Source organism: Mytilus edulis, chromosome 7 (assembly GCF_963676685.1).
Source record: "Mytilus edulis chromosome 7, xbMytEdul2.2, whole genome shotgun sequence".
Taxonomy (NCBI): domain Eukaryota; kingdom Metazoa; phylum Mollusca; class Bivalvia; order Mytilida; family Mytilidae; genus Mytilus; species Mytilus edulis.
This window is the reverse complement of record NC_092350.1, coordinates 37,679,002-37,693,431: the sequence shown is the minus strand read 5'-3', so window position 1 is coordinate 37,693,431 and position 14,430 is coordinate 37,679,002. Positions and strand designations below refer to the sequence as shown.

Here is a 14,430-nt window from a genome sequence, read left to right as displayed (position 1 = left end):
GACCCAGTGGACATGTTTACCTTTTCTAATAAACATTTCCATTTGTTCTGTTAATTCAAACTAGATATTAGCAAGACACAGTAATTACTTTGTAAAGTCTTAAAGGAGAATATACCATCATGTACATATTAGTACCAATGCAGCTTCTATTTATTGCTGATTCTTCAAGTTATACTTGTCCTATAATCATTATTCCTCATACAGTGGCTCTATAAGCTGTTTAATTTTTTTAAGATGATAAAAAGACAAACAACTTATTTTTTAATAATCAATAATGGCTTTATTAAGAACAATAAATTGAAAAGTTATTTATACAAAGCATATAATCGGATAACATTATTTGGCAAATACCAATTTGATCTAGAAAATAAAGTATAATCATACGTCATACATCTTCAAGGGAACAACAATCTTACGATATTATTATTATATACCTCCCTCAGGTAAAACTATATGATACAAAGGGTTTCCAGACTGTGATACCTTTGACTCATCTAACGATGATATCTTTGCAAGAAAATTAATACATCTGCGAATTTCATTTTCCCTTTCATAACAGATAACTAGATATATTTGGAAAAGATTCAGGAAAATACACATCTTAAGAATGGATCAAAGAAACATCACTGTCCAAAAAGGAAAATAAGGAATCAATGAAAACAGACTGTAAAAAGTAAAAAGTTCCCACTTTGTAATCTATAAATATTTACACAATAAAGTAAAAAGATTTACACACACAAAAAAAATCTAGAATATGCACTACATAATGAAATTACATAAAATTTAAATATCTAAGAAGATGGATAAAGATAAGTGTTACATTAGTTGGTGCAAGTTTGTGTTGAATCAAAGTAAAAGTCATTTTGCATACCAGACAGACCAAAGTAATAAAGTCTATTGGGGGTAATAAAATCTTCTATGTAGCCAATGTGACAGACATAATCTAAAGGAATAGTTTTAGTTTGCACAAATAGGAATAATAAAATATTAAAAAGAATGCAAATACTTGAGACTGATGACTGTTAGTTTTCACATAATTCTTTGTTTCAATGATTAAAAACTTTGTTGTATGTCTGCCTTTCCTATTGTTGAATGCAGGGTACCTAATTACAACATGTACAACTATATCAGAAACATGTATCCATATTGCAATTGTTTTGAATCTCAATTGTATATTTTCAAAAGTGTGGAATAGTATAAAACAATATTAAAGCTAGGTTAATATTAACCAAAGTTTTGGTTCTGAACATACATGATTGCTTCTCAAGATACCTAACATATGTCACAGAAAAGGGGAAATGTTTTTGTATCAGACATTTAAATCAAACTTTACACAAAACAGAACAAACTTTTCATAATTGAATACATGATACAACAAAATTATTAAAGCATACAGATAACTAGTTACCATCAAATATTCAAAATGGAAATGAAAAAAAAATCAAATATTTAAATCAAATTATAAAAACTAACAATAGTTATAAGTCAACATTAATATAATTCTAACTACCAATTAAGTAGTTTGAGTTTAGAATGGACTATTTAAAAAAATAATATAAAATACATTAACAATGAACAATTTTAAACAATAGACTTTACAACTATTAAAATATGTAAAATATAATTTTGCCAAAAATGATAAAAATGGGCTATTAGAGATGTGTGAGGGTAGGAAAGAATTGCTTAATTTGATACATATCATAAGGTTATCAAGATTTTTTCCTACCCAAATAAACTCTTACATTGGAATAATTTTAGAAAATACTATAAACTGCATGTAGCTAATCAATTACAAAAGAGCCAAAAAAGATTACAAGAATTGTAAATGAATTCCATCTGGTTTTACACCATTGTCCTTCCCTGTCTTCTTTCGGTCTGCACTTTCTGAAAAGAAATAAGGACATCAATTTTTTTTCTAATTATATGCCTATGCAGTATAGACTTTGGTGATCTATAGTTGTTATTTTTTGTGTCCTTTGGTCTCTTGTGGAGAGTTGTCTCATTGGCAATCATAAAACATCTTTTTTATATATGATCAATGACAGAACAAAAAACAAATATTGAGCAGTTGTGTATTGAACAATCACAAAAATTTGTTAATAACAGAAACAGAAGAAAATGTTGAAGATTCTTTTTTGAAAATCAATTGCCATGAATTCTATTCGGTGTTCTTTAGTGACTTGCCAATTAACTGAATATACTATTAATGTGCTATGAAAATATTTTTAACCGAAATCAACATATAAAAAATAACACTAACATATCAAAGCCAATCGGGTCTAAAACAGAATCTTGAGTAAACTCTAAAAGTTGAGAATGTTATAAAATTACATAAAATGCTTAAATTTCAAAATCTGAAAACATCAAGCCCCAAATCATAACTGATTCATATCAATTAATTTTGATATAAGGGCTCTGAAATCATAGACATTGTACAATTGTTAAAAAAAGAATACAGTAGAAACATATTCTTTTTGGATACTAGCTTGCATATAAGAGTATTTACCTTAAACACAGAAGGCACTGTGGTTACTTTTCTTTCCATATTAGGTGTCCCTGGAATATAGAACAAAGGAGCAGAAAAACATATAAAATAAAAATATTTTCTCTGAAGCTACCTCTACGATTGAAAGCAATAATGAATCTCAAAAATATAATTTGGCTTCAATAAGCTTGAAGATAAGTTGTCTTGACTCTGTTTTATTGTCACCTCTTTTTTAATGACAACCTGATCATTAAAAATCATCCTTGAGAACGAACTAGACATTGCATTGTTTTCCTTACTAGCCCTAACAAATGTGTGAAGCAAATACCAATCCTTTTGTTATGCCTGAGACTGGTATTATATAAATAACCTCATTGACTTAACATAAAGACTTTGGCTTTGAAAAATATAAATGTAGAGAATACTTACCGCTAGCATCTTTGAACTGTTCTGGACTTGCCAAATTATACAATGAAAGTATCCATTATAAGTCTCTTGAAATAACACTATAGACAAAGCACCTTTATTACCAGCTAATCAGAGTTCAAAGCAAATTAGTTTGTACAGTTATTTTGATTATCTAAGTGACAATATTGATGAAAAAAACAGGGTTAAAACAAATGACTGAAGAAATAAAGAATATGAGTACACAAAAAACAATAACTAATTTATGTTTTAGTTAAAAAGTTAAATGAACCAAAAAAAAAATTGAAATAAATCTTTCTTAAAGATAATTTACAGACTTGTACAGCGCTATTACACTGCAATTGCAGAAGTCTTTTCCTTTTATTCGAAAAATAACTATACAAACTTTTTCTGTCAATGAATGGTAATAATAAAGAAGACGCAACCAAATATTTTTCTAGGCAAGATATGCAGCTGCAATACCACATCTTTTTTCAAAAGCTTCCCGTTTCCTTTCACACCAGTGGTAAATCATAAACTGTAAATAAAAACAGAATTTCTCTAGTGTCATGGATCTAGCAGAATATTTAATTTTCTGTATAAAAGAATTGAACTGTTCACATATTTCAGTATTAAGTCCTTGTAAAGGAGCAAGTCTCTGTGATTTGTAACAATAAGGACACTTGTGAGAATATCCATGAAACAGATCATGCCAGAATCGCGTATTTTCCCAGAATCCAGGTTCTCTATTCAAACAATACTCTTCTAACTGACAAGAAAAATCATAAAAAACTTCTTCTGGTGCCTCTTCCAGATAACAGTAGGCAGATGTGAAGGGATCTTTTCTTCCCTCGGAACCAGGAATAATGTGAAATCCATAGCAATGACCATAATGTTTCGGGTCAAACCATAAAAACAAATATGTTGTGCCTTTCCGGGAAACCTCAGGATAAATCTTATTGCACTGTTCATTGGTTCTTGCAGGAAGATCGTCATAATTTTTCGAATGGGCTTTTTCATTCATTGTATACTTTGGCAAGTCTCGTTGTTTCTCTCCAGATGGTGTAAAATAGTATGCCACCCCATTTTTTGTTGGATTATAAGAACCATGCTGTGGATTTGCTGGAGCTGCTGGCTTATTTAGCTGTTTAATTTCATCAACTCTTGATACCAGATACTGAAAAAAACTAATAACATCTGTTAGATTATTTCTGTTAGATTGAGCAGCATTCAGAACATCTCTGATTTCTGGTGAAAATTCAGAAACCAAGTTCAGTCTGCTGCAGTCACCATTCTTAATTTCATCAAGAATGGAAATGAATAATTCAGTGTATCTGAAAGGAATAAAAGCAGAAAGAGAATGATTTGATGATAAACCTTTAAATATAATGGATAATTTTTTCATCAGAACATCAGGGTACTCATTGCAATAAAACCGTCGGATAATATCTTTGCACTTTTCATCTACAGTGTTTATCAAAATCTCTGTACGATCAGTTTCTGTCTGAAAATTCATGATGTCATTTGCTCCTGTTAATCCTAATCGTTTTCGTGCAAGGTATGCTAGATGATCTCTACATTTTCGTATGTTTTCATTTTCATTTGGTAAATCAGCACGGAAACGCAGAAATGCTCTATCATTTCTCCTGTGACAAGGATCAATCAATTCAGCAGTTGGTTCAGGTGTTTCAATCGGTTTAACATTTGATTGACGAAAACTAATACCAATTTTTGTACCATCACAAGCCAGGAATTTCGGATTACTTTTACATATGTAACACTGCTTTCGGAAGTCAATTTTAAATTTGCTACTCCATGAAAACCACCAAGAAATAAAAGTTTGAACAGACATAAATTTAGCAGAAGAATAAATTCTGGAATATTTGTTAGACATAATTTTACAAAAAGCACTAAATGTGACATGTGTGTTAAGAGCATGATCAATAAAATCCCATCCAATTTCATCTCCAGCAGCAGTTTCTTTTGACAAAAAATGGAGGCTGTTTATTGCACCACTATACTTCACCAAACATCCTGGACATCCAGCAAGGCATTCACGATCTCTGACCTTTAACAAGTAAAAAGTATTCATAGTTATGTTTTAATTTAATCATTTTGATCTTAATTCTTGGACAATACACATTTACCTAATTTTGCACATATTCTGCAAGTTCTATGAGTGTAAAAAATACATTTTGTTTACTTATAAATTGTTTGTCTGTAAAGACATTTGACAGTCTACTGATGGATTTGATTACACTGCCATTGTTCAGAGCAGAAAGCCAATAAGGAGAATATTTAAACAAGTAAGATTTAAGAGCATCTCAAAGTTAACTTTTTTTCAACCTATAACATGTATAACGTCAGACAAATTGAGTAATGTGTACTTTTATTAATACAGCAATTGAAACATAGATATGTAAAATTATGACTTGAAATAAACCTTACACTTTATCTTAACTTTGTCAATCATATCACATCTCCTTATTTTTATACTGTGAACATATACATAGTAGTTCTGAAACATTTCAACACTAAACTGAGTTTCTACAATAGTTCAAAAAGTTCCACTTACAACATATCTTGCAGGTCCATTTGTCAGGTACACTGTTGGTCTATACCTTACTTCTGACAATTTTCCTTCTGGGAACATCTCACTGTAATAACCAGTCTGTAATAAATGTATGTTTTAGTGAAATACAATATTCTGATATAAAAATACAATATTCTGATATAAAAATACAATATTCTGATATAAAACATAGTATATTTCCAAATAAAAAAAAGATATAAAGCTTACAGTAAACCATAACATTTCATTGTATCTATTTATGAAATAAACACAAAACAGATCAAGAGATATGTCTCATTTTAATACAGTCACATCAAAGACAAGTAAACTGTAAACCAACTAAATTTCGGGAGCGATTTATTTTCACTACTATCGCTAGTAGAAAAATAACGGAAAATTAAATCGTTGCGAAAAGGAATAACTTGAATCTTTCCCTATTCAAACTACATTAAGTAAATAAGAAAATACGAAATTAAATTGCCGCGAAGTTGACTAGCTGGGTATAAACGCGAAATAAAGTATTCACGAAAATAAGTTGGTTTACAGTAGTTGTTTTCAAATATTTCGAGTTTACAAGATAGGAAATTGACTTGTATACATACCCCACATGGACAATTACCTATTGGTAATGGAGGACACAAAACCAGTGTTTGCCCAGCAAAACATCCTGTTATATCTCTGTGAAAATCTTTAGCTCCATCAAATATAGCATGTCTCAACTGTATGGCCTCTCTAAAGCTAGGATCATTGTCCTGTTTTGGTGGGTGTTGACTTAAACTTGGAAAATCCCATAACCCTGTATTTTCTTTGAAAACACCATCCTAAAAAATACCATCATACATTTAAAATTATGAATACTCCTAAACATTTTTTACAATGATACCAAAATTTTAAACATATATTATTTGTATAAATGATGCTGAAACACTGATATTTTTCAGTTATAAGCTACAGAATTGGGATGACCTAAAACCGACTTTAAATGTTTATCTTATTGTGGAGGGTAAAATGTATCTTTAAAAATTTTGGACTTCAATTCACATTAAATTTTGTTATATGTATAAGAAAAATAAGACCTTGTAATTGATTAGTTTTTAACAAAGATGAAACTGTTGTAAGCCAAGGCTCCGTATTGAAGGTCATACCTAGACCTAGAATTGTTTACTTTTATAAATTGTTATTTCGATGGAGAGTTGTCTCATTGGAACTCATACCACATCTCCATATACCTATGTATCTAATAGGCTTTCTTTAAATATACCTGTGAAATTGTATCAGTTTGCACAGGTTCATTGAGTTCTGCATCATCATCATCCAAGTTGGGTTGGTTGTTAAACTGATCATCGTCTTCATCATCATTGTCATCCTCCATGTTATCCAGATTAACTAACCATAAATCTCTGTTCTTCTTCATGGCATCAAGATGAGGACATATGTTGGTAGTCTCTTCTAGATATATTACTTTTCTTTGAGAGCATCCGTATATTGTTTGGCATTCCCCAGATTGACATATTAAACGGTTTTTGGATAGGTGAACAAAATTACAAGATTCAGTATCATTTTCGTCTCTTACAGTAAATTTCTTGGTTTTCAATGTTGATGGCAAAATACAAACAGGTCTGTCCAGAAGTTCTAAAGATCTGATAACAATTTCTTGACTTTTAGTTGGTTGTGGAATGGATTCTGGAGTAAAAACATTAATAAAAATTGGTTCAATCACTTCCTTAAAAAGACGAATATGGCAGCATCGAATATTAACATCATAAATCTCAGCATCAAGATTGTCATTTAAAGTTGCAAGTTGAAGAAGGGTGGCATAAAGTTTACAAGTACAACTATAATGTAGTTCATTTCCTTCCAAAGTTCTAGTCATATGAACATAAGAAAAATCATATATAGTTCCAGTATTCATGTTGATATCATTCATGCATAATATGTCAATGTGGGGTTTGTGAAGTCTCCATTGAAGGGTTCCTGTTTCTATTTGTGCAGTTTTATACTGTTGGTACAATGAATTTTCTGTGGATCTGTTTTCTTCAATAAAATCTGGATTTAAGATGGTCAAATTTCTTAGAATGTCTTCCTCTGTGAGAGCTTTGCGTCTTGTTCTAACAGATCTTTGTTCTTCAGGTTGACTAACTTCAGTATGATTTGATGTTTGGTTTACTGAACTCTGGATTGCGGATGTTTCTGTTGCTGGGTTCTTGTACCTTTTAACTAGCTGATAGATGGTACCAAAATCTTTGTCTCTGCAGTGAAGTAGTATTAAATTTCTTAAAGATGCTGGTTTTTTCTTCCCTACTTCATCTCTAACAGACAGCATCCTAGCATATCCCACATGGGCCTGATCTACTTCATCCCAGTAATGGTTGTTGGGGATAGCAGATATTATCATGCACTTCTCATGCCAAGTGAAATGGGAACTTCTTGGAGCATCTAAAAGAGAGGAAAATTCAGGTGGATGTTGGGGTACACCATTCACTCTATACTGCTGAAAGGAGTTTTCCCAAGTATGTGAGGTCGATCTAAATGCACCTGTAGCCTCATGGTACCTAAAAAGATAATCCATTATTTTAATATTCTTTCTGTCATTATTAACATTCTTTAATGTCTTACAGCACTGCACATACTGTGATATACAATCTCATATGTTTTGTTTAATCAAATGTATCATGCATATTTATATGACTGAAAATACAAGAACAAATCGTCACGTTTGAAAGAATACTAGTTCAAATTAGAACAAAAGATGCTTGCCAAATACAGCACTTATCTTTATATGAATCCAAATGTCTCTAGTGGTAATCATAAAATGAGTATGATAATACATTGGGTAAATTGTTGTTTTACTTTCTCATTGACATTTAACTCTACAAATAATCAAGCAGACCATTTTGCTTAATATCTTTTACTACAAACTTTTAATACATTAATCTTACTGAAAAAAAATAATTGTGAGCTGAAAACTTTTCAGTAGAACTCACACTCAGTTTTAGTAAGATATATATATATATGTATTTTTACTTTCTAAAAACGTGTATTGGTCTTATACAATATTTTTTTTCTAACCTTGCTAATAACTGATTTGTTTCTTTGTGAGAATTCTTTTTGATAACATGCAAAACAGTGCCAAGAAACTGGAGGTTTTCTGAAGTTGGACTAATTGTTTGTGCCTTCGCCAAAAGATTTCTGTGTGCATTCACAACACTTCCTTTATTTTTTGTCATCAAATAATTGAATCTTCGCCCAATATCTGCAGAGGGTTGACCTGAAATATATAATGAGGAAATCAATAATCTATTATCTTATCTTGTAGGTCACATGTATAGGATATGAAAGACATTGCAATTAACATGAAATGAGAACTGGCAACTCTTTTTTAATATTCAATATTTGATGAATTGAATGTAAATAAGATGTATTCACATTGTATACCACAAAAGAGTATTCCTAAGGTTTCTGGAATTCTAAATATTCAATGATGTTTTTCATGAAACTTCTGTCAAAGACTTCTATGCCAATGTTCTTTCAAACTTAATAGAAAACTTCAGGATCATGGATCTTGTTTTTTTTGTATAAATGTATATTGAAATAAACAAAAATATTTTTTTATAGGGGAAAATGAGGAAACCCTAAGGGATAGAATTTGATCAAATTCAATGAGAAAATTGACTTGCATTAATACATCTAACCTATCAGATACAAATAGAAGGTTTTTTGATAGTTTAATTTTTAATCTAAGGATATTTTTGTTGCATATTTAATGATAGTTAAAATAAAATGTCAATGTCAATAAAATTAAAAACAAAGAAATATTTCAATAAAACGCCAAAAAGGGATGCTTAGAAAACAACAAACAATCTCACTGGATATTTTTTCCAAGTGCTTTTAAACTTACTCATAGCCTTATGACTTCTTTTTCTGTCCAATCTTTTGGCATATCTTTGATGGTACTGTGTTATATCTTCTGGAGTTGAGACTTGGCACCAAATAAACTTCCCCATTGAAATATTGTCAAAATTATCTTCCATGTAAGATTTTACATATCTTATACCTGTAATATATCAATAACAATAAAAACTAATTTCAAATCTAAAATGATCTCTTTGTTTTATGTGAAAAGAATGGAGATTGTAATGAACTGCTTAAAAAAAACAATGTTAATGCTTTATACAGATCCTTTTACACAATTTTAATTAATAACTATTACAGATGATTGCATGACTGTTTACTCTGTATATTACTTATGTGATAACTTTGAAAAAAATTTACAACACAAAAACTGCTTAGACATGTATTGCATTCTAATTACTACTTGACATATATATTGTACAACATTAAGGAACTACTCTGTTATTGGGGGAAAATATTGATTCAAATAATTGGATATACTGTATATATGATTACTGATATTAGTAAGAATGTACCTTACAATTTAGAAACATGCAAACAGAACTTGAATAATATAAGACCACTATAGTTTCAGTAACCAACAACTATTGATTAGTTATAAAACAGTGAAGCTTATTCATTAGAAAACTTACCTTCAGCTAAAAAATAACCTTCCAAAACACCACTTTCAAAAAATCTACAGTAGCAGTTGTTCTCAATTTTGAACAATGAACAGTAAAATGTCCCATCAGATAAGGCTGGCAAAGCTATATCAAGAAGTGACTTCTCTAGTTGTAATAAAAATGGAGTTTCTGGTGAAGCAAAGCCAGCTTCCTTCAGGGCAGATGAACAATGTTCCTCTTGGTGAATGACATCAGTACACTGACTTAAATTTTTGAATAGATTGGATTTCCATTCTGAAAAAAATAAGAGTGTTGTATATGGCATTTTACATGTATAGCTGGTAAAATAAAAAGACAGGTTATTCCAATAAACAATAAAATAACATGTGTGCATGAACTGCAACTACCCATTGGAATGATGGCAAATAATTAACTTTTGGAATGACTACTATGGTGCATAAAAGATGCAGTGATTTTATTATCAAAAGTTAATTTTGTTTACGTAATACTTCAAGTGCTCAAGAATAAAATATTAACTTCTTTGTTCATTCATTCACAGTATGGTACATGTACATGTACCAAAGCATAATTAGTCTTACCCCTATCATCAAACTGTTGTACAGTTGCTGCGGCTGGACACTGAAGTTCTGGTCTGGATGATGTTGCTCCAAAAACAGTCTTAAATATATAAAAAAAAAAATTCTATATAATTGTTCCATTTAAAACAATTTACAAACAATGTTTTTCATTTTATAATATGCATATTTTATATATATTAGCAGAACTTACGGACAACCGTTGTTCGACCTGTTAGTCAAATGCATTTTGTTAAAATAAATACTTTCTCACTGTTTTTGGTCTTTTGAAAATGTTGTTTGTATTTAGACCACTTTACCAAGAAATTTGTTTTACATGCACACATATAAAAATTGTGGTTTTTATAAAGCGCAATCATAGGTTTAAAGGTTATTTAAATTTATACTTGTATATAACCGGTATACACATGGTACATATATATATGATACGACAAATGATACGGATTTTGCCATGTATTAATTATTCTGTATATATACATGTATACACCAATATCAGCCCAAGGGCTTTAGGCCCGAGGGTTGATATTGGTTGAGGGTGATACGGCATGCGATACGGATTTTACCATGTTTTATACGCTTTATCATATATTTCAACAGGAGAGTATTATATTATATGAACTGTTTTCTGATCCATAGCACCGGGTTACCTTCAGTTCTACTTTTGTCTTGTTTCAAAGGCCTTCAAAGAACTACTCAATTACTTATCCGAAGCAACTGGGTAACCTTACAATTTGCGTGCTGTTGTTTTAAAAATATTTTGTTTATCACTGTATTTTTTTGTGTGTTTTGCATTTTTTATAGTTGCATAAAGCCATTTAGTGTGCCAAAAAATATGAAAACTTGACGTTCTTGACGTCACATGTACATAATAATGACGTCATTCAATAAATTGCGTCACGCCCAAATGACCGTACCTATTTTGATGAAAAATATTTCTTAAAAAATAAAAAAATAAATAAATAAAAAAGTAGGGTGTGAATGTGTGATAAAGGGTATGGGATAAAGGGTGCGCATCAAAGTTGCACAATATGGATTAAACAGCAGGCTATTTATCAAATATGAAAACTACTGTATTTACTACTAAACATATGATATTAAAATATAAATATACAACTCGTCTAAACTTCAGTGTTCTCCCCAGGCCGATACGCAGCGCCTTCATAATATTTTCGAAGATCCCGCAGCGTCTTAATTGTCCGCTGTCCCTTAATACTTGATCCCGCAGCGTGTTTATTTTCACATTTTCATTATAAATGTTGGTTAAAATTGTCAAGTTGCTCATCACCGCTGAGAGGTCGGTCAGTGTTACGCAATAACTGATAATTAGTTTTACATCAACCCAACAATGTTAGATCTTTTAATTTGCTTTCACAAATTTTTCGTTCTTCCCTCGCCGGGATTTGAACCCATGCTACTGAGATATCATGACACCAAATCGCCTGCACTGTAGCTTATAGCCGTCCACTAGACCACAGTGGCTTCACAAATAATAAAGCTTTCAGTGGCCGTGTGTCACCGTTCCACATCAGTTTTAATCTAGCGTCATACTACAGTACATTATATACAAGGCATGGAGATGTTATTGTTACAGATCAGCTCAATTATCTATAGTAAAGGATCCTACACATTAATGCAAGATACAGTCACAGAAAATAATTATATTTATAAGTACGTCTGAGTCAGTGACAACTGTACAACAGATTTATCCATCGGATCACCAGCAACGATGGTGCTACATGGCTGTGTACATTATGTATATACAACTCGTCTAAACATCAACCCAACAATGTTAGATCTGTAAATTTGCTTTCGCATATATATAAATTCAATATTAATATATAAAACATCTAAATATTCATGATATTAGTCAACATTCTTTCATACCAGGGCACTGAATCGTTACAAGTAAAGATACATGTACACAATAACTTAATCATATGAACGACTAAAAAGTGAACAAAATATTTCATTAAAACACTGAACAGATATGCAGCAAAATGTGTCAAAACCAAGTTCATTTATTGACAAATTACAAATGGTGCAGCTCCTCATGTTGTCAATGTGCATTGTGAGTTGTTCAACGCAATCAATTAGATTATTTTTTGTACTCATCTGCCTGATTAGAATTCTTTTTCATCAGATTGGGACTCACAATATATAAAAAACAACAACATAACCCCACACGGTCATTCCCTAATAGAGTACAGGCAGATTTGGTAAGAAAGAAAAATCTAACCTGCTATTTATTCAATGGAAATCGGAAATTTTATAGCAAATTGATTCGAAAAGACAAATCCCCCCCTTTTTTCCCACCAATGACCTTTGAAATATAAGTCACCGACATCGGTGTATAAATAATTGATGAATGAAAAAATAGATCTTTCAAAGCTCTATTAATCAATCAATGATATTTAAACTCCACATATTATTTCTGTTTAGTTCTGCAGAATATTTTGACACAAATTATCCGATATAATTTTTACAGTTCGGCGACCAAACTGAAAATGAGATGCACGTGCTATAGATATTTAAAAACAGGATGGAATCTTCAATTTGAACCACTTACTCTTGCATCGGAACTCATGTCTTTTTGTTTCGACTGAAAACAATGAAAATTGAGGCGAACAAAAATTGTGGTTTGGGTCTAAATGAATTCAGCAAGATGGCGGATGTTGTGGGTCAGCATCTAGCATCCTGTAGTCACATGAAACCATGGACCAATCGCACCGCAGGCACCCGAAATTTTTTATAATATATTTTCTGATTGGTGCGCACGTTTTGGTAGATGAATGCACTGTTAGATTGCATTTGTAGAACTAACGCGACAGTTTTAGACATTAACGCGATAAAAAGTAGAACGCGATAGTTTTACAAAGTAACGCGTTTGTTTAACAAAGTAACGCGATATTTTAACAAAATAACGCGTTATTTCTTTAATATAGCGTCAATGATAAATATCGCGTTATTTATGAAAATTAACGCGTTAGTTTGATAATGTTTCAAATAAATAGCAAAAATCACATATCGCGATAGTTTTTTGTAATAACGCGTTAGTTTTAGACAATAACGCGATAGTTTTACAAAATAACGCGTAATTTTTTTCTAACGCGATAGAATATCCCACAAATGACATGAACGGCCACTCATTGTAACCCTGACCAGTCATGCTTCATTGATTCCCTCCAAGTAAACCAATTTTCCCACAAAAGGCCGGGAAAAGATTAACACTCGGGCCCTCTTAATTCGCCTCTGATGCTTTTAAATCGTGTCATATGGTTTGATCCTCCTATTTTAGCCTGGGTTTGACCCCCTTTTAATAAACCCCATGGGATTTTCGGATTGTTTTAATTTTCTTTTAATTTTCTTCAATTTCGTTTTCATTTATTACTTTAAATGCTTGGGAACAATCATTTAACATTTATAAAAAAAAAGGTGAGGGCATTTTTTTTGTCCTTTGCTCGACCAGTTAATTTGTTTTCATCATTTTGGGAATAAAGAATACTACTGTTAATAGGGAAAACATGATAACCTTCCACGCTCCCTTTTGAACTTTTAATGATAGTTTCCTTATTTTTTCGTGACGGCTTTGCCGCAAAATAATTTGAAAGAAGTATTAATTTTTAATTATTGATTCCGGCATTTTTAATATATAAATTTCAAATCTTAATGTCAACCAGATTATTTTGGTCAGTATGAATTTTTTTCAAAATCCATGATATTAATATTCTATTTTTAGTTTATTCATTTAACCTAACTGACCTTGTCCTTGATATTTCGCGCGGATCGTTTTCCTCGTGCTACAGACTTTGATATTTAAACCTAGCATCCGTGCGACATTTCATTTGATAGAAAGTTTTT

General features: G+C 31.2%; 1 protein-coding gene across 2 annotated transcripts; it reads right to left on the bottom strand.

Moving 5' to 3' along the window:
* Nucleotides 1-248: 248 nt before the first annotated feature.
* LOC139482652 (uncharacterized) lies at nucleotides 249-13,371 on the bottom strand. 2 transcript variants are annotated; one of them, XM_071266638.1, is made up of 11 exons: nucleotides 13,139-13,371; nucleotides 10,576-10,654; nucleotides 10,007-10,270; nucleotides 9,361-9,516; nucleotides 8,532-8,730; nucleotides 6,724-8,014; nucleotides 6,065-6,283; nucleotides 5,466-5,561; nucleotides 2,915-4,958; nucleotides 2,507-2,556; nucleotides 249-1,884 (listed from the first exon to the last, which is right to left on the bottom strand). In XM_071266638.1, exons 1-9 carry the CDS (start codon nucleotides 13,154-13,156, stop codon nucleotides 3,348-3,350), a joined length of 3,933 nt encoding a protein of 1,310 aa, XP_071122739.1. In that variant the 5' UTR covers nucleotides 13,157-13,371; the 3' UTR covers nucleotides 249-1,884; nucleotides 2,507-2,556; nucleotides 2,915-3,347. The 2 variants fall into 2 exon arrangements, with proteins under 2 accessions (XP_071122739.1, XP_071122738.1); XM_071266637.1 differs by having other exon boundaries at nucleotides 2,507-4,958.
* Between the last annotated feature and the right edge of the window lie 1,059 nt (nucleotides 13,372-14,430).

What these genes read in the sequence shown, in the direction of transcription:
- LOC139482652 (XM_071266637.1), bottom strand. An exon ending in AAGAAGTCATAAGGCTATGA is followed by an intron (nt 8,731 to 9,360) that starts GTAAGTTTAAAA and finishes TATATATTTCAG; the next exon opens with GTCAACCCTCTGCAGATATT. An exon ending in TAGGTAATTGTCCATGTGGG is followed by an intron (nt 5,562 to 6,064) that starts GTATGTATACAA and finishes CATTTATTACAG; the next exon opens with ACTGGTTATTACAGTGAGAT.